Below are 21,489 nucleotides of genomic sequence, written 5' to 3'. Positions count from 1 at the left end.
TAGCATTTCCCTTTAAACATGTCTTCTGTATTTAGAAGTAGCTGGAGTATGTTTATTATGCACTCATTGCCTACCAGCAACACTTTCCACTAGAATTCTAATGGAACATCATTATCTGTGCGTGTCAAGTCAAGTGTAACATTTACAGTCTTCTGAGCATCGATTTAGCACATGGCATTCGGTATGATTTTCAAAAGATTGATTAATGCCAGCCCATCACTAGAAACAATGACAATTCAACAAAAGCAAAAGTTGCTGACTTTTCGAGGGTCTCATCATTAAGTTAAATACCTGAATAACTTAGTTTCAAATGTTGAACCAGAGGTTTTAGTGGCGACTCTTTTCAAGATGGCTTGCAGAATAAAATTTAAATCACATCACAGTCAACTTCATGCCATAAACATTATCCTGAATTCATTCTTAAATTGCAAAATGCCTTCCCTCCCAAGATCACAACTCGGGTGCATCACAGAATTTGGACATAACAATTTTATTCTGCACATGTTGTTTTTACTTTGGTCAATTCCGCCACAAAATACAGTCACTCTTTTAACTTCTCACACAGTGAATTAAGTCACACCATGCCATGTGAATGGGTTGGCCAAACATGAAACATATGGTGTTAATACTAATCAGGTCATATTATAATGAACGCCATTTCAAGCCATTTGATATTTACCTATTAATTATGACAATGCTTGCAGCTCTTTCCAAGCTTCCTCTAAGGCAAAGTACAACTATGGGCTGGTAGCACAGTTAACAACAGCCACCCTACTATGGACTGAGCAAACAAGCAAATCATTTTGATAGCAAATGATAGTTTGTTTTTTCTCTTAACGGCAATGTTCAAACTTAAGATATATATTTTAAGAAGAAGATACAGGATTACCTGTATTTAAAAAAAAATACATCTTCAACTTAACTGAACCTGTACTAACAACAAATCAAAAATTTAACTTGTCATTAAAATTGGACTAATAGAAGAAAAATAATGTTAAGATATATATTTGGAATGTTTTCATAATTATGCTAATGATGATGCTTATGATTGAGGTACTAATTGAGGATTAGTTATTCAAATTACAACCAACCCAAGTGTAGCTAATAAAACTGATTTCATCAAATGCACCATTGTGGAAGTGATCTAAAAAGCTATCAAACAAAGCTACCTTGTTTTAAACAGAAACCACTTGAAGAATTCACCCAGAACACACATTGGATAGCGCTTAGAATGCATCATCTGGCACCAAAAAGGTTCAGCATAGGCCAGCCAGATTCATTAAAATGCTTAGGATAGAAAAAAATGTGCCAGTGAAATGGCAAGGATCATAAATTCATAGAGAAGAGACGATGTAATGCCACATCGAAATCAGAACAGGTGCAACTACATCTGAGGCACAAACAATTCCCAAAAAAGTGCGTCAACTAACACCTGTCAATCAAAGCACACAGTTAAAATAAGAGAAAGATGCCAGAATCAGTATCCATAGATAGCAGTCGCCTGGAAGGGTAATCTCTACAAGGTGCAACTAACTCTGTGACTACCTGAGCTAGTATCTCCATAGGAAGTGTTTTGCCAATATCAATATGAATTGTGAATGGTCCTACCATTCATGTAGTGAATTGAATAAATAAATACTAATTATCACTCTTTAGACTAAAATATCCATCATGTATAACAGAGAGCCATCTTTCTGGATTATCAACACTAGTAAAACTGACAGGACCAACATGAATATCTACAGCTACTTTTTTGAGCCACTATTTTCATGTCACTTCCTCAGAAACCTTGCACCCCAACGTTATACTTCTCACTGTGATACTAACAGAAGATTGTACCAGCAAATCAATGCCTATCTGGTTTTGTTTGAAAATGACGGCTGCACTTAAAATTTCCCTTTACGAACTTTATCCTGTGCCATCCTCTGTTAAGGTGGGCACAATCTGGGGATGGAGGCAGCTAGGTGGGCAAGAACTGTTGGGACAGGCATTACGTTTTTCAAGTTTATGAATATTTAATTTATACCTTCTGGATTTATGAACTAATTTAGAGAAATTATCTGTTCAGTGTGTAATTATGTGTGTTTCAAAGCATGATAATGAAAACACAGAAGCTTCTTGGAATGATGTGCAAAAGAAAACTATGACCAATTTCGTTAAGTTGCAACTGCTCATGTCTATTCATTCTAACAAACAAGCCCTCAAAGCACTGCTAAAAAAACTAAGAGGAAAATTTGCACAAAGCATGACCAATATTCATTTGGGAAACTCAAAATGTTATTGAAGTTTTCTTGGAATGTTGTTGCAAAATTGAAATCATGATGGGGATCAGAAATGAATGGTGGCTTTTGGACTAACTTCTCATTCTACAAGGAGAAATTTTACCACTAGAGTTGGTAGGATGTAAATTATTAGTTCAGATAGGTAAGTATGAGGTTCTCACTACGCTAATTTGTGAGGCAAAACCCAGACCTTAAAAAATAGGAAAATTTTGAGTACAAGGCAAATTCAGGGTCTTTGAACTAGAGGTTTTGCTACACTTATAATAATTTATTATTGGATGAATTTTCCCTTACTTAGATGAAATGAGTTTTAATCTATGAACATTCACTATGCGAAATTGGCTAGGGATGATTCTGGAAAATATTATCAACCTTATTTTTGTGTGTTCACAGTTCTACAAGTATCTAGTACTCCATAATTTTATGCTACTTCCTTCACTTCTTCCTTTGACAATCAAAACGAAATTTTGTGACAGCTATTTTCATTCACCGTTATTTTGCCATGATAACTTTGAGACACTGAACATACCAAAATTATTTCACCTAAAATTGTTGGTGGCTTCAGTCTGTTGAAGAGAGAGGATGATGCATTCATTGCCTAGTTGTGCATTACGTAAAGCCCTCGGGTGAATACACTTCCCCCTCTCACTTGCTGGTATTCTCCCCCCTCATACCCATCCAGCATATCCAATCGTAAATATCTATCAACAACTCCTCAACCTTGGTTATTTTCTTTGATATCCACCTATATTTATTCCTTTCAAAGTTTGATGAAGCATAATGTCCCTGAAGTCCGTACCCAAATGATGGCCATGATTGCTGGAAAATTAATTGGAGGCTAGCTGGCCATATAGTCTCAACAGAAGAATAGAAAGGAAGAATTGCATGCCAAAACATTTCCCTTTGGCCACAGGCCCTACAACTTATCATTCCCATAGACAGGATAGCAATTTTTTATGCCCTCTGCCATCTCAGCATATGGCTGCTATAACCAAAATGTAACTGATGGGAACTTAGTCCTACAGTTTGGCCTTTCTCAGGGATTTGGGCAATCATTAATTCAAGTGCCCAGAGAGATTTTATTTCAGCGAATTCTTGCTCTGAGGCAATGCTCTGTACTTGGAACATACTGTCCTATTCCACAACCTACAACATATTTTGTCATTTGAGCAAAAAGGTACAGTTTCCTGATAGGTTGGTCTTATCAACAGCAACATACATAAAATATATGAAACCCTTTGACTTAAGGCCTATCACATTGTCTTACTATTATTGCCTACCAACACCTCTTCACTTATTTCCTCTTTCATAATTTTAAGCCAAATATTTCTAGGAAGTTGATTTTGACAACAATTTTTAAAATGTATACTACTCTGAAATATCACAAATCTTATTCTCTACACATAGCTAACATGCTGGCAGCTTGGTGAAAAAAATAATTTATCTAATTCCATGGAGGTTGATAGAATTTCCACACTATCCCACCACTATGTCTCAGCACATTTAATGCAGATCCAACAGACTAAAATCATTCCCTGGCACGAGGTTATTTAATGAAACTCCATTTTCTATGTAAAATGAAATGCCTCATACCTATACACACTATCCTTTCTTTGTAACTGTACATGAACTAAATTTCCTTTGAAACCATCTCTAACTAGTAACCTATATTTTGCATGAATTCAGACAAATTTAAACAACTAGGTACTTTCTATAGCAATCAAATGATGGATATTTCTAATTGGAGAAACAATTTTGATAAACACAATGAGCATATGCACTACCTTCAAAGAACAGGCTCAAATCGCTGTTAGATGCTTTTATTGTTTTTAGTTAATTTCAGGGCCAGAATGAAAGAAAAAGAATTATGTCTCTCCTGAAATGTCCTCTGCTTGACATTATATACATCAGTTAATCAAAACAGTAGGATACATTTCCAGAACAACAAGATAAGTTCCAGACTAATGATACTCAAAGTAAAAATATCTTAACAACGACTATATATTACTCAATGAATGCTTCAACACAAATTTTAGAGGTCTATGCAAAGGTAATATTAAAAAACTTACCTCTCCATTCAAACTGCAATTTAAAGAAGAACCACACAGAGAGGATATTGCACCAGGATGCAGCGGAGCTGACTCAATTGCACAACAACTCTTCAATCTATCTAAAAGGTTTTGCAGATCTGCCTTGGTCAAATAACCACCTGAATTGGAATATTTGTCAACCAAATACTGACTGACTGACTCCCTCACTTTATTTATGCAAACAACTGCTTGTAACAATGAAAATAAACAAATTATCTGGTAAATTTTCCTGAGTTTCACATTAAGCAGCATCTTGAATGTAGTTTATTGCTCTCTTTCACTGAACTGAAAAAAGAATGCTGGGATTAGTTTTCAATCTCAACCATAAAAATTTATGCTATAAATATTAAAAAAACCTTTACCATATAATCTAAAACTGACACACAGTTAATTCATGAATATTCAAACCAAAGCTTAAGCGAAATTCCTATCACCAGTTCACTCTCATATCTTTCTTCAAACTAAAATTGGTGTCACCCCAAGAAGCAACTGTACCTGGTAATCATGGTTTAAATTGTCCACAAATTGAGTCCCCCGCAACAATGTACAGTATTTCTTGGGGCATGCACCTGATTACAAAATTAGATGTCATAATCTTCCACAGAGGATAGCATTTGTTGCATCACTTAAAGATATCAGTAGAATCTGAAATATTAACCCAAATTAAATACCATTTACGTTAATGCTGTGAGAACTATCATCACTTTTCAAGCAAAATATTCAATAATATAGTCAACAAATGGTTATGCAATCACTTTTTCTGATCACTCTTCCCACAATATGAGTTTAGCAAAATTATTAGCAACAAGTAGAAGTATATTATTAAAACAATAATTTTTGCAACCACACACTGATTTTCACATGCAAAAAAGGTTGTAATCAATTTACTGTAAAGTTGATGCAATGAGCTACCAAACCAATACTACAGATAAATTGTTCTGGGCATGCAGAACACAACTTGCTGTAGACATGCGGCATACTGATTACACACCTTGAGAAGCAAAAGATGAATAAAATGGAAATAACCATAAATTATAGCAGACTTTGTATGGTATTCAAGTCTTGGCTACCATTTTTCACTTTTCAAGCTATAGTTTGAATTTATAAAAAGTAATACCACTAGATTTTTACTCTCGAGGACATTAAAGTCACCATAAAGATCTGTGTATGTCATATGTATGTCCCCTTTGGGTGCTCTCCAACCCATAAAAATATTTAGCATTATGATACATGGTTTAAATAGCTGGTCACAGCCAACGCATTGCCTAATCCTCATAAGGAGCAAAGGTAAATAAAACTAAGATTCAACTGAATGAACATGCTGATGCCACATCCAGAATTAAATTAACGCATCCATCAATCAACATTTTCAACCCGTTTAAAAGGTAGGTTGTGGAATGCCCCATTTGACTATTTAATTCTAAGTATTTTGGCAACTTCCTATTTCTTTATTTTACTTCTGCCTGCTTCCATGTGTCCAATAGGTCTGTTTACTCTCTTCCTTCCTCTACCAGATCTCAACATAAGACTACTTTTCAATATTTCCAGCACCAACATTTGTCTTCCTCACTGTCCAACTTTATTTTCTTCATTCTCTGCTACATGTACTTCTAAAAATTCTTCAATCTAAGTTCATCTTCTTGCTTGAAAGGACCAGGTTTCACATCCACAAGGCACTATACCCCAAAGTAAAGGTTTGGCTAATCTTTTCTTCAAATCTTTACTCAATATACCCATTATCAATTCTCAACTTTTGCTAATGTCTTGTGTGTTAACGCAATTTTTCTCATTCAAATCTGAATTACTATATCCTATTTCCACTAAAACACTGTCCAAATGGATAAACTGCCGCACCTGCTCTAGTTCATTCCTCCTACTTCAATGCTTTACTTAGCCTTCCTACTACTAGACTCTCATTGCTTGTGGTTTATAAATCACTACATATTAACAAAAAATAATAAATATGCTTTGATATTTTTGGATATAATATCAATAAGCCATGAATTTTAATGCATGCATCATTGCCATCCCTAAATTTACGGGCACATTTTAAAGTCCCACTTAAAAATGGCAGCAATGAGGTCCTTAGTACCACTTCCAAGTGCTACCAGTACCAAGCATCCAAATTTTACCACAATCACCACAGTGTCAGAGTGTTTAAGAGAATAGGGGTTGGGAAAGGCAATTTATACCTGAGCACATCAATAGAATACCCTATTTCTATAACAAACTGTATCGAAAATGCTACACTTTCCATGATACACCAAACTACTTGATACTAAAGAAAATGCCTTAAAGGTCAAAGCTTACTTGGAATGGACAACACTAATGGTTGCATCATGCCATGGCTCAACACAATTGAATGAATGAAGGCTTTATTTGCAATTTTCGACAATCAAAATGGTGCAATGGCTCTCTGGTCAATATTTTCAAAGTAGACATACAAACAATGAGTACCCACTTTACGGAAGAAGAAAATGATTTCTTCAAAAAATAATCAGATGTTATTTTCCAGTTGCTCGTTCACTGCGACAAAGAATACTCATTGACAGAGCCATACATTTTCTAACTGGTCGATGAGCCAGCTTTTTCATGCAATCACTTTCCAATTCAATAACTTTTCTTATTATCCACTAACCGAAATGTAAGAGAGCAAGAATATTCATATAATTTCCAAAAATATTGATTTCCCTGTAATTATTTTAAGAAAGATCAGATTCAGAAGGTCTCAAAAATCTTGCAATTTTTTTCTAATTACAGAGGCTATCATATATCATGAATTTTGCACCTAGGGTCTGGGCATGAATTTTTCTCAATTTACAGTCTCTGGATGGGCTTAACAACAGAAGTGACATTTATATCCAAATGTAAATTGTAATTGAAGTGGCTAGTAAAATATAGGACCCTGTCCACAATCGTTTTCAATTATTGACTAAAAACATAGATTGTCTGGTGTGTTGCATGCCAACATTTCCGGTAATTCATTGGAAAGGTAATTTCATTAAAGTAAAAAAAGATTTCTGTACAAAGATGCCTCCAATTAACCCAACAAACCAAACTTATTAAACAGCAAAATTTAACACACACAGCCATGCCTCAGACAATGAAAAAACTACTTTGGATAGGATTCAAACCATATGTCCGGAAGAGAATGCAAGGAGGTATTTCCGGCTTTCCATAATCTTCAGGTCACAGTCTAGTGAGACATGACAACACAAAAATGTCCATAATTTTCACTTAACTAATTCTTAGGATTTAATTCAGTATACTGTTGCTGTTAACATAAACATTCTCAAAAGTCCGTCTGAATGTAAAAAAAACTATGTAAGACAATAAAATTTTAGAATTACCTTCCAAAAAATGAGAGGTAATTCATTAAACCTGACATTCAACAGAATGCATTTGTTCCACCGTCAGAGGACTAATTGCTGGATAAGATACTGACGAACCAGGATGCATTATAGTTTGAATTTGAAAGAATTGATTGTAAATAATCTACTTTGAAAAATCAACCAGTCTGGAGATGCATTATCTCCAATTGCAATGACTTCTTGCATGAAATAATGTGCCCACATGGAGTGGGAGAAGAAGTTGTCCTAAGTGAAAATTCTTCCCCATTTGAACTGGGTCCCAGAGGCATCAGTGAAGGCTATGGCTCGGTATATGCTACACAACACGATTATTTTTAATCTTCAGCATTTTTTCAGGAATTATTAATGTAAGGCACACATTTGGGGTAAGATTTAATGATCCAATTCACATTGCTGCCCTCTTTAAGTCCTCCCATGACAAAATATCCTCAACATCCTTTAGTGCATATTATAATAACTAATTATTTAGCTTTGTATACTTTTTACCTCCTTTCCATCCAAAATGCCTCCTCATTTCTATTCTATGCTAGGATAATTTATTTTATCACCCTAGCATGTAACTATTGCAATTACATATGTTATTTGACAACAGGGTCAACAGTTATACGTATGACGAGACCACCAGATATGAAGTGTCTGAGAAACGGCCACTTTTCTAGATACTATTAACGTCAGTGTGTGGACTCAAGTGTTTAACTACATTCTGACTTATTATTAAACACCGAAGGTATTTTTTTCCTTACCTGCAGATGAAATAATTATATTTTTTTAAATACCATTACATGAATGCAAAGCTTAATTTTCCAAATTTTTATTGTCAACCATCCTAAACGATTGAGGTGCCTAAGGATTTTAATGCCGTCCGTTTGCCCTTGAAGAATATTACAAAAGTCCACTTACTTGCAATTTCTGGGCCCACAATATTTGTAGTAATAATGACGCAATTACCATGAATGAAGCCCACCAACAAACCAATAAATGATAAACCTAAATGTAATAAGAAAAAATTATTTTTCTGCCAGAAAACTAGACTGAAATTATTTTTTCCAACAGCTTTTCTCCACAAAGTTGAGGCATTTTGGATCTGTGAAGTATGAGATGAAACTTTAAGAGCCGTCATGAATTTGTTAGTGCACTATTACGTATTTATAGCTAAATGGCACAGGACCAAAGTTGCAACTAAATTATTTTTTCACATTATTCACTTACTTTTCTTGAAAATAATATAAGATTATTGAATTTTCTGCAAGCCACGCCTAACTTCAAGGAAGTAAAATGCCCTGATAAAATGTTAATGCAGATGTAGGGGAAATTTTTTTATGCAAAAATAAATTAGTACATGCATATCAGGAGATACGTCATGAGTAATATGGTTTGTTACAAGGAGTTCATTTAAATATTTTGACAGGCAGGCCTTTTGTTATGCCTTCATGCATCAGGCACAATCCATTACCCAGCCATCATGGAGTTTCCTCAGTTATCCCGGTGAACCCTTCCACTTTTTAGACCTTAATAAAATGCTAACAAAGGTGATGGATGTAGGTACCACCAACTAACTTTTTTCAACTGCACAGGCATTTCTAATTGATGCAAATTCATTCACATGCACAATATAATGCCATTTATGGGTAAATGGAAGTTGAGAAAACAAATTTCAGGTGGCCTTTAAATAACAAAAATCAATACCACTCTAAAATAGTAACTGAAGGGAACATAATGCGAAAGGTCAGAACTAATTATTAAAGAAAAAACCTGCTTTAATAATAATTCCTGGTGGAAATTTTAGTAATCTTATTCAGATCATAGTTTTCTCAACACATGAGTGAGGATATTTCGTCCTAAATTTTATGTTAAGGTTTTCACAGCATTGATGGTGAGAAGACTATATTTCAGGATTCCTCCACATTGGCATCTAAGTCCTAAAAGGTGCAAAAAAATATTTTCAGGACATCCACTTAATCTCCCTTTTCAGAAGAGCCAATCTCTGTTTTCACTTACTTTGCAAGACATAGTGAAGGACTTAACATGCCTAAAAGGCCTTCCAAAGACAAATAAAGAGTCCTCCAGTGAGGACAATATTCCTGGCAAGAGAGAGTACCAGAAAACAATGTGCATGAAGACTAAACAAAAACTTATGATTATTCAACAGCGTAGCAGGTATGGAAACTACTATTACACAATCCTTTTTTACTAAGTACTCATTAGCACGGGATGGATATAATATCACATGGTTTTCATTATTCTCAATTACATATTTAAAGAAATAAATTTTACAAAGTGATATATTTGTTGAAATTATTCTCAAGGGTAAAAAAAGCTGGGGTACCGACAACTCATCACAGCCATGTACTGTAATAGTCTCTTGGACCAAAGAAATCCTCTTACAACAAAAGAATTGTGTGCTTTGCATTCATAGCCATTACAATTCTCAACCAGTTCTAGCAAATGATTTCTGCATTCATGACCTCACATTTCTTTCCTTCCACATGCTCCTTACCATCAAAATCAGTAATTTTAAATTAATGCTATTTATTTTGGTTGAATCTGAGCAAACATTGCTTTAGTATGGGTTTTAATAAAGTCAAAACGAGCATATCAGAAAAACCTCACCTCTTTTTGCTCGTGTGGGAAATGGGTAAGCAACTTTAAGTCAAAATATTAAAATTCATTTTTTTTTTCATTTTTCAAGCATCATTTTTATAACTTGGTATTGCCCAAAATCAGAATCTATGGTTTCATTGCATTAAAGATCATAATATTTGCTTTTAAAATGTCATTTTTTCCAGACATTATCATAAAAGTTAAAGGGCCATATGTTTGTATTGCATGAGTTGGGAACAAAACAAATCTTTTCTCCGCCACCAGACCAAACTATGCACCTGGTAACCTGTTGAGCAGCCCTGAGTTGTACAGTCTATATGCCCACCAAATACACCAAATGATCTCTGCATATATCGATGTACTCACAGCGATCGCTGGCTTGCATAAACAATGGTCCTGGTGAGGACCTAGAAATATGCAGAGATCAATTGATCAATACTGAGGACACCTACACTCTGACATCAAACAACCAATATCATTCAGATGTACAGCAACAAAAAATATTCCACTGGGCCAAGAAGGCCACAATTAATGATATTCCACAATCCTGGGCATGGATGAACTTGTAAATCCACAATAATTATTCCTATAAGTGCTACACTTCATATCAGGATTTTCCTGCATTGAAAATTTAAAAATTATTTAAACGCATTACCTTTTTGCAATTGTGTTACATATTATTGCTTTATATGATGAGTGCATAAAGATGAAAAAATTATGAATTTTCTAAGGAAAATATACAGATGATTGATTTTTGAATAAATTCTTGAAAATAAAGTTGATTCCGCAATAAATCTCCAGATTATTTGTAGAATTTATCATTTAAAGCTCAATGCAATGAAGAGTAAGTATAAAATAAACTTCAGATCTAAAAAATGAGTGGCTTGCTGTGACATCGAGAGGTGTGGCAAATCATCAAATGCAGAAAGAGCAAAGTCAGCACTTCAGTTGGTAGATAAATTTAGAGGAGGCACCTGAGGAAATAGTCTGGGATGAGAAAGAATTGGTGTCTTTTGAAGAGAGGGAAGCAAATGGGAGAGATTTTGCATCTAGGCTGATTACATGGTTTTGGGGTGGCATTGTAAGTAGCAGAAGATCTACAAATGGATTTAGTGGTTTTCAAAATGTCAGTATGTTGACGGGTCATTCAAAAGTGATGCAGGAGCATTTAAATCATAGGTTAGCTGTTGTCCCATTTGTCAGAATGAGGACTGGGTCTCTGAGAATACTTTTGTGTATGCATGCACACATGTAAAAATTAAAGGTTTGAGAAATGTGGGCGTGAAGAAGAATGGAAAAATTACAATGGATTCAAAGGCAAACCAAAAAAGAAGTATTATGCATGGTGAGAGGGGATTGTTGAGAGAAATCTAAAGGAGGCAGGTGGAGAGCGGGTTGATTGGCGAAGGAATGCTGAAGACTGTGATAAGAGGGGAAGAGGTTAGGAAAGCAAGGAAGGGGGGAAGGATAGCCATGCTGGAAGGAATGCAGGGAGGTAGAAAGTATGCAGAATTTGATCACAGTTTAATGCATTGGGGATAGTTAGGTGGAATCTTGTTAGATGAAGCTATGAAATGTAGCAATTATCATACTGGTTTCATAGTTTTAATATTTTTGACAATATCAGTCGCTTTCAATGCATACATCATGAATTCAGTCATTGGATAAGGCTATATAGCATTTTTTGTCTCTAGGGGGTCCACACAAGAAGGCTTACCCAGAATACTTGCATTATGCCAGGTATAATGATCTGTAGTGGAAAAATCTACCGTGGGAGTTGAGATTCTGACACACATTGGTTAGCGATATTAGCAACCAGCTACTGCTCCGATTAATCGTTAAATCTTGGGTAATCTCCAACATTCATCGAGTCCATACGATGAATATATGTTTGGCAAGAGGTGAGAATGTTAGGCTACTGATTGGAAGGTAAGGGTTAATATTCAGGCGGTGCCACAAACATCCCCAGCTTCACACAAGTCGTTAGATACGTGGGTCCTTCAATAACCCCGGAGAAAATCCAAGAGATGTCACTCACAGCATTGGGAAAAGTTTGCTTTTAGTAAGCCTCATCTCCGTCTAGACTGCTGTTTTAGTTTCAGCTATACCCATCACGTGGTTTATTTTCATAGTCGCAGCAAGGAGCATACGTTTACTCAGAAAAATGGAAGAAAATGAGTTTCATTTGGTGATTAAACACTTGCATTTAAATGACCTAACGCAAGAGATCAAAGCCGAGTTGGATGAAGCTCATGGCATATCTGGTCCTGCGATTGTGACCATTTACATTAGGAAGAGTTTAAATGTGGCGATACACCCACGAATAATGACACATCATTCTAAATGCCCCGTGGAAGTGGCTTCCTTCTAAATTATTGAGATATGTACAATATGGTTTTGAGTGATCAACAAATCAAAGTTAGCAAAATAGTTGAGGCCAGAAACATATCACAAGGTTGTACAGTGTTTTCAATTTTGTGTGGCCATTGGGTGCGGAAAAAATCTCCCCAAGATATGAGTATTGTGTTTGCTCTTAGCAGAGAATAAACACATTGGTGTGGTCAATTCGAAGGCTGAAAAAATTCTATTTCATCAAAACAATGCACGGGTGAACACCTGTGCAGTTTAAATGGCAAAAGTTATGCAATTAAAGCTTGAATAATTACAAAATGACCTGTATTCACCAAATTTAGCCCCAAGTGACTTTTTTTTCCTAATTTAATCATATGGAAAGGCAGAAAATGATTCACGCCATATGAGGAGGTAATCGCCAACACAAATGCTAATAACGAAATACTCTTTTTGCATGGCTTAAAAAAGTTGGAGAAATATGGGAAGAGAATAGAGCTAAAAGGAAATGTTGAAAAATAAAAATAATCTACTCAAAATTTTTTCAATTCTCTATTTTTCCCCAAGGACTTATGGAATGAGCCACGTATTTCAGCTATTAGATCATCCGGGTAAACCCACAGATGGCATACAGAAACAAATTATCTTCCATCTGGCGTGATGAGTTGTGGGGCCTGGTATGAGGGGAGCTCTATCCTCACCTATGAAACTAACATTTGCAGCGATTGACTGCGGTTTTTGGTCGCAACATGAAGGAGAACATATTGCACACAATATGCCTTGAAGTAACCATACTTTACAAGGTTATTATACATCCAAAATTTACTCGTGTAAAAAAGAAAACTTCCTCAAAATCTTTTTTGATGCTACTCTTTTAATCCAGAGCTTTACATTGCATTCCAATTCTTGTTCCAAGCAAATCAAAGGGCTTAGTTGCTATTCTGATTTTTGCATCATCCCATGCCATAGCTCTTCCGATGCAGTTCAGCAGTGACCATGGCATCCTCACATTTGCACTGGGACCCCCAATCCAAAGGCCAAAGCAGCTGATGCATGCGCAAAGCATCTGGTGTATACACCTCAAAGCAGCTGAAGCAGTAATTGGGATTCACCCCCTGTATTCAGATATTAAGCCCCTCCCCAATCACATTAAGTTCAGGAACTTTAACCTAAATATACCCTACAAATCTCTCTCTTAGATTTGGCAGTGACAAGTCACTTGCCAGCTATCATAGGGAATTGGAAATGAAAAAAAGTAACTTCGTGATTCCACTGAAAATTTAATACGAGACGACCCGGGTTTCGACGTTCAGCACCACCTTCGAGTATCATAGGGAACATGTATTTTCCTGCTTTGTACCATTTGAATCAAACCATTCTGGGCGTTGGCTCGATTCTTTAGTCCCTACATGGTTTACACTTTCTATACTGCTCTTAAGGATCTGTAGGTTGTTCATCCCAGACTATACTTGAATTTTTCTATAGGTTTTCCTACATCCTTTGCTTGGCTTGACAGAATTAAAGCATGCAAGATAAAGACCAAGATAAAACTCCTCAAGCAAAACTCCTACAGAATTGCATTTAATAGGTGTGACTACACTAACCATTAAATATATACACGTGCTTCAAACTCAGATGCCCGAAATGGGCAGGGTAGGGAATCTACCATTTCCCCACCCAAGTTTAGCACTTTTCTATAAAACATGATCATCTCTGCAACATTAACAGTGAGATGGCACATACATATTAAAATAAATAAACAAATATAAAAAAACCAGAAATGCTTGGCACAAAAGAGATCAGCCACGTAAAGAAAGAAAATGCAGATTTTAAATTCCACTCAATGTATTCCAACATTAAATGAAATCAATAAATGCTACGCTTTTTCTTTCCGCAATGGATAAGTTCCACAAAGTCAGGCCTGAAATTATGAATTCTATTCTGAAAGAGATCTCTCCTTTGAAATTTCCCTGAAGATCTGGTCCCACCCTCCTACCAAGGTAAAACTTGAATGATGTTTGCTCAAAAGTAACCAAATCTAACCACAAATTGTTCCATCTCATCAAATTAAGAGTACCTGGAGTCACAGGGTGGAATTGCTTCACATTGCATGGGCACAACACTCACATGCTTTTCCAAAATACTTTTAATTTTGCACAACCTGGATTACACTTTGGTTCAGCATCATCAGGAACTGTGCCCATATACCTGATGATGTTGATTCATGCCAAAAATAAGGCTGCACATGTAACACTTAATAGTGGAAAATCAAGTGAGTTTTGTGCTTATTTGTGCCACATATTACCAAGTTTATTGATTGGCGATTTTATATTGTATAACTGGTTAGGTTAACTATGAAACATAACTCTTAATTATTATATCCTAGTAAAAAAAGGGAAGGTGAAGAAATGATTTCAGAAAGAGTAGAGAAGTACTCTTAAAGATGCCATTGCTAATCCTCGTTCACGACTTAAAGGTCAACAGAGCGAAGCCAGCATTACAGTGAATGAAATTTCAAGAGCCAGATGTGACTTCTTCCAGACACAAAATATTTTATTTTGTAAGCAGCGTTGTATTGACCCAAAAATATGGTTTGGATAGGCGAGGGTAGAGCTTACACTGCACTAAGGAGTCCGTTCTTTTCCCAGGAACTGGTTATGAAAGAAATGCACCATTTGGATTTTAGATGGGTTTAGTAATGGCACAATTCAAAAACTAATTGGAGGATATGCACCTTAAGAGATATTTTTTAAGAGGTTTATAAGATGATCCTAAATTACCACTGTGGATGTAGCACTGGGCAACTGACCAGAGGCTCACAGCCCATGTAACACTATCATGCAATACAATTTAAATCTAAATACAAAATGCAATTTGATTGTCTCAAAAATATTAGTGGAAAACAATGATGGCACAGGTGAAGCAACTGACCCAATACCCTTAAAGCGTTAATGTCAAAAAATTACCTCATTTGAGGAACTCTTTTCAATTGCCAAATTCGGAACAAATCAAAACCGACATCCAAATCCATTACCATTTGCATACCAAATTCAAAGATTTGGTCAGATAGAAGTCACAAAAATGCAAGGATTAAATCAATTCAAAGGCCAATTTCAAAGCAAACCCATTCAATCTAAAACTGAAAACCAGGAGCCACAAAGTGTGCCTTCAGAGCTGCGTTAATTAAAATTAAACACAATGAAGGCATTAATGTACCCAAAATTTAAAATGTTAATCTGGATTTCAGTCTCTGATTAAGGATATGCAGAGGCATTCCGATATCTAAGTAATGCCACAGAAGCTAAGAAATATTAATGTACACTGCTACTAAAGCACTTCAAAGCTTAACTCTCGCAGAACATAGCCATCATTTTAGCGAATAATGGCAACAAGTTTTTAAGTATAATAAACATACCTACAGTAAACTAGAAGTATAACAAAAACCCCATTAATCATCCAAATACATAAAGCATGAAGAAAGGATGAGAGGCTTTGCTTTTCCACGGGCCAGAATTTATTGTGTTGACTAGGTTTGCCACACGGTAGCATCATCTGCACTCCAGTGGCGTAACTAGTAGACACAAAAATGCTCTCTTGTGGAAATCCAAAGCCTTCCATTTTCTCTTTGTGCATTACAAATGGAGCTCCACAAAGTATCGGCCTCAACCAGCTCCCAAATACAATCAAAATCCAGAATATACTCTATAACCAAAACAGAATGCCACCAAGATAACTGTAAGTAGTCTATTTGGCAGCGCACTGACCCTCTTCCCTACGTAGGCAAGTGTACATCCACTAACTATCAGCCTGACCACTCATTTTCCAGATCCCATTCCCAAATTTCCCCTAATTAGCAAAGCACTCTTTTTCCTGATATTTCTCTCCAGTGCTTGGAATCAGACTAGGTACGTTTTCGTGGCCCATCTTCAAATGCCACAGGCATCACCAAATCGGTTCCATCACAACGTTTTTCATCAGGCCCTGCATGCACGATTGCCTATGGGAAGCACAAAATAATCTCATAACTTAAAAAGTACCAGCATCCTCACCAAGAATTCCAGGTTCCCTACCATCTTTCTAATTTGCACATGGCATTCCAAACTTTTTCTAGAAAACATTTGGCCCTTTTTCCCAATTTCCATCGGGTTTTTAAAGAAAGTGACCAATTTTTAACTCTTCCCCAATTTTCCTGATTGGCTATCCTACAGGGAGAGACTACACCAACATCATCTCATAGTATCAGGTTCCATTTTGATAAACAACATTTCTCCCTAATGGAATGCATCCTGACTTCAACCTGAAGGTGCCTCTTGCAACGAGGAGGAACTATTGTTTCCTTATGCTGACCTCAACAGCTTTTTCACAAAAATGTAACCTCGAATTCTTTCCATTAATTCATCCTAATACCCCAGGCCAACACACTTTTGATCCCATTACATATATTATCCATGGTATCCAAATAGATATCCCTGTTTTCTTAAGACTAGATTTATAAAAGTGTGATCGAAAAGAAATGTACATTCTGAAAAACCATAATGAATTTGTACTATACTGTACTAGTTTTTAAAATTCATGCATTTACTTAAATGCACCTAAATTGAAGATTTCAACAACTGCTTATCAGTTTATTTATGGTTTTATGGACAACATTACAAAGCATAAACGATAATAGTTTTGGCCCTTCTTAGAACTAAAGCACAATGTAAGGACACTAGAATTAAATAAATAGTACATAAACGTGAAATAGTTCTTGCTACATGCTGAAATGCAATATAATTCCTTTAAAAAACCGATTTTACTCCCGAGTTTCATCAGAAAGTTGATATAAAGAAGATGTTATAAGGTTGGTTTTTCTTATATAATGGAAACACCTATTCCATTAAGCTTATCCAATTGAATTTGCAACAATTATTCGCATTGTAATAGCCACTCCTATCCATTTAGTGATGGCATGTGCAGATTAGCTGATTAAAAATGCTTCATTATAAAGACAAGCTCATGCCCGGAGAAACGTCTAGCACATACAATGCAATCGAATGAGGATCAGTGTGTATCCCTTGGCACATTAAAAGGCTGTCATGTCGTATAAAAAAGCACACGTCGGCAAAAGATCTCGGCGATTGTGAAGCTCTTAACACCGGCTATGAAAACGGCGGGTACAAGAATTGCTAAGCTTAAATGGCAGATCGTCGAGGCTTACATTTCATTGGGAATTATAAACATGATTCATGCGCACGAAGAGAGATGTAGGCCTAAAATCCCAACATCAAAATCACAACCATCATGAACGCACATTAGGGCGCAACATACGCCACATAAGGGCAAGCAATATTGCTTATGCCACAAACTTCGAAGTCTTATGGTAAAATTTCCTACAAGCGAAAACACTGAGCAACTACCTACTCAATACGGCTGACATCGACAAAATCTCAAGGACAGTTTCTGAGAATGGTGCTACACCTTCCAATTCGCCCACACAGTTCCACCGCAACAAATTACCCTTCATCATTTTAATGAATCGTAAACAGAATAACTGCCGTTTGGCATAAATTAAACCAATTGCTCTACATCTGGGAAGGTTTCCATGGCCAACTGAAATGATCACTGTAATTCGTGATCTTCAGACACCAGCAAGATATGTGCACCGCCACGTGCGAGAATTCATGCAACACGATTACTGTCTAAAATTGCAATGTTAACATAAGCACTCGGGAATTTTCTGCTCGATGAGACAGAACTGAACAGAAATAATCATTAATAGAGAACGAAAAAAACAGATGCCGGTTCATAAACAATGTACAATTTTAACACGCTATATCATTACTTTAAGCTGAATGACATGCATAACAAGAAATATAAAGTACATTAGTAAAGGGCGATTCATACTACTTAACGACAGTAATCATTACCTTCAACGAAGGCAATCCTGTGTACCAAAAAATACTGGAAATCTACTCCTACTCATTTGATCATATCATCATACGAACCATTGCTATGCCCATACGTTTTGCGTATGTGTCAAGAGTACCGGTGTACTGGTCAATACTGACGTGTGCTTGAACGCGAATACAAACTCTAACCCCCAGATAAAAACCATTATATGCTTACATTCACATTTCCGTTAATCAGATATACCTAATTCTCTACGACAACTACTGCCACGCCTCGTGGACTCCATCAGGAATAAACAATATTTGCATCTCGAAATGCACAGCTTTAGCTATGGCGGGAGATTTGACTGTTCCAACAAGTAGTATAAAATCGAAATGAATCAAAACGAATTAATTCCATCGATATGAGATATGTTCATACTTTTACTGGGAACTATGATTAATCTAATTTCAAATCAAGACGTAGGGTCATTTGCATAAACTTCAAATCGAAGTTTCTAGAGCTCCACGTGCAAGGGGATTTGAAAACCCACAACTCGGATCTAATTATGCTCCGAAAATTAATGATTCCATCGGTATCGGAATAAACTATCCAAGCAAATAGCTATCAAAATCATTTGGCATCACCCGTATCGTTATTTGCGTAAGAAACGTGGCAGATCTCTTGAATTCTGTGTCAATTTTAGTTAAGGTGTTATATAGAGTTGGGGTATAAATACTTACTTAATAATCCTTACAAAAGGACGAGGGATGAAATATTTGTTCATTAGCATCACGCAATTAATTCTTATGATCTTTGAAAACAACAGAAAAAGGGCATTTGTAAAATGTATGGTCCTAATTAAAGGCCATAATACAAAGTAAGGACTACCATCACCATATTACTACTTTTACCTATCAAACCAATGTTCGGATTGCAGATTGATTACTGTTGTTTGGACTTTTACATCGTCGATGTAATTTTTTTTATTTTTACCACCATAAGCATTATTTTATGTTTTCCTTGTAAAATTAAAGAAACTGAAAATATTGCTGATCTTGACAGTAGTGTTGCTTTCATGCCAGAAAATTTTCCATGAAATACACAAAATAGAATTTCTTTTTACACTATACCTCATGTTTATGTGGTAGTCTCGTATGTTGTTTAAAAAGCCCAAATTTGGTCGTACACAAGCTTATACACAATTTCAGGCATTTCTTGGGTTTTGCATCTTTCCTTTCCAAATAATTTGCTTTCAAAGGGATGATCAAGTGAATGACAACAGTTTTACCATATACTGCAATCACTGGCTTGTTAAGAACTGTTGAATGTTGAGACAAGTAGGAAATTGAGATTTTTAGCTTTATTTTTATTCAAAATTATGCCCTATAGGCTTGCTGACACCAACCCATTGAATTTTTTATTGAGAACAATATGTTTTCAAACTCAGAATTACCTTTTAGCTTTTGTTAAATTAGCTTTTTTTAAAGAGAGAGCTAAACTATATATAGTCCATGAAAACTTAAAAAAGCTAAATATATCGTTTCATTCTTCCAGTCAATGGCATCCATGGGAGCAAAATCCTGTACTTAAAGTATTTGAAGATATTTTACACGACTAATTAGTTTTATATCATTTTGACTGACATATTTCTACATACAATTAAAATGTTCCAACAGGGCAAAGGAAACGACCCACATGTCTATATCCCACACATCTATATGAGCAGGTAGGTTGAGACCTTGGGGAAATGTGGGTCAAAAGACAAAAGAATATTAGGGATGAAGGATTGATATTATGAAGATGATCAATAGTAAGGAGTCATTAAGATTCCTCACTAATCATTAAACTTCCCACCCTCCCTAAATCAACTTGTAGGGGTATCATTCTTCTTGTTAGATTAAAGAGTTAGAGTTAAAGAGCACTGAAGGATTTTTTAGAGGCTTTCTCTTTTACTACCCATGCATCTGCATGTGTTTTGGAGCTTGATCAAAATGATTTCAGAGTGTGTTTGGTCCACTTACAAGTTATCATGGGCCTGATAACCAATCAGTTTTTTCAGGGAACAAATATCATCACACCCAGGGGTTGTGTTTCATCAGTGCTATGTGAATAAACATCAAAAAAGATAATCATTTACAGGAAGTCCCTTATTATGCCTCTGTTATTCCATTCCATATTAGTGACTACTTTGAAATTATTTGAAACAGTGGCTCATCTAAAGTTTTTATGCACTTAGTACCATACCACAAGAAAGCTGAAAAAACTAAGAATAGCCAACATTTCTCGCTATGAGTACCTACAGGGAAAAATATATTGGTGGTATTCTATTGTTCGAAGTAGAGTCAATTCCATTCTCAAAATCAGACGCAGCAGATATATCCTTGATTTCAGCATTATTCATTCAAATTTAACAAAAATGGTGGAGAAAATATTGAGCACAATTCATGCATTCATACTGATAGTTGAATTTTGAGTTGAAAGCATTATAGTATGGTGAATCTAGTCTTTCCATTAAAATACCTTTGTCAAAACTAGTCTATGTAGACTTGTAGTCTGGACTAGGCTGTGTAATATACCTTTTTGTAGACTCCAAGTAACCCAAGGTTAGCTAAATGATAACATATGCACTGCAGGTTCTTTATCCTTTCCTAGGACCTTATACTAGCATGCCTGAAATTGAGTTTCAGTTGATATTGGACTAGGGGTGAAAAAATAGTGACCTATTGCTCTTGTGGGCTAAGATGCATCAAATGACTTATAGATAGGGGGAAACCAAGCGCAGATCAAGAAAGTATCACACCTAGTGTTTGGTTGCCATCAATAAATGACAGAAAATTATTTAAATAGTAGTATTTAAGGGAGGGGACGGACTGCTGAGGTCATTTGTGCCATAGGGGATGGACAGGAAATGATGAAGGGTGG

The 21,489-nt window shown here is 35.9% G+C and overlaps 1 protein-coding gene across 11 annotated transcripts in view; it reads right to left on the bottom strand.

Annotated features, from left to right (window-relative positions):
• Positions 1 to 18,863, bottom strand: part of LOC139689414 (metal cation symporter ZIP14-like) — a 71,003-nt gene extending 52,140 nt beyond the window's left edge. For 2 of the 11 annotated variants that reach the window (XM_071586517.1, XM_071586526.1), the window contains exons 1-3: positions 18,603 to 18,850; positions 4,868 to 5,017; positions 4,352 to 4,657 (exon numbers count right to left, since the gene is read on the bottom strand). In XM_071586517.1, the coding sequence (XP_071442618.1) occupies positions 4,352 to 4,624 (273 nt within the window). In that variant the 5' untranslated portion in view covers positions 4,625 to 4,657; positions 4,868 to 5,017; positions 18,603 to 18,850. Of the gene's footprint in view, positions 1 to 679; positions 782 to 4,351; positions 4,658 to 4,867; positions 5,018 to 10,622; positions 10,752 to 18,602 lie in introns of those variants that run through there. The other 9 variants (XM_071586523.1, XM_071586518.1, XM_071586520.1 and 6 more) reach the window with 9 other exon arrangements.
• Positions 18,864 to 21,489: the final 2,626 nt, after the last annotated feature.

Source organism: Hetaerina americana, unplaced genomic scaffold (genome assembly GCF_022747635.1).
Source record: "Hetaerina americana unplaced genomic scaffold, ioHetAmer1.1.p SCAF_23, whole genome shotgun sequence".
Classification (NCBI taxonomy): domain Eukaryota; kingdom Metazoa; phylum Arthropoda; class Insecta; order Odonata; family Calopterygidae; genus Hetaerina; species Hetaerina americana.
This window is presented reverse-complemented; position numbering and strand designations above follow the sequence as displayed.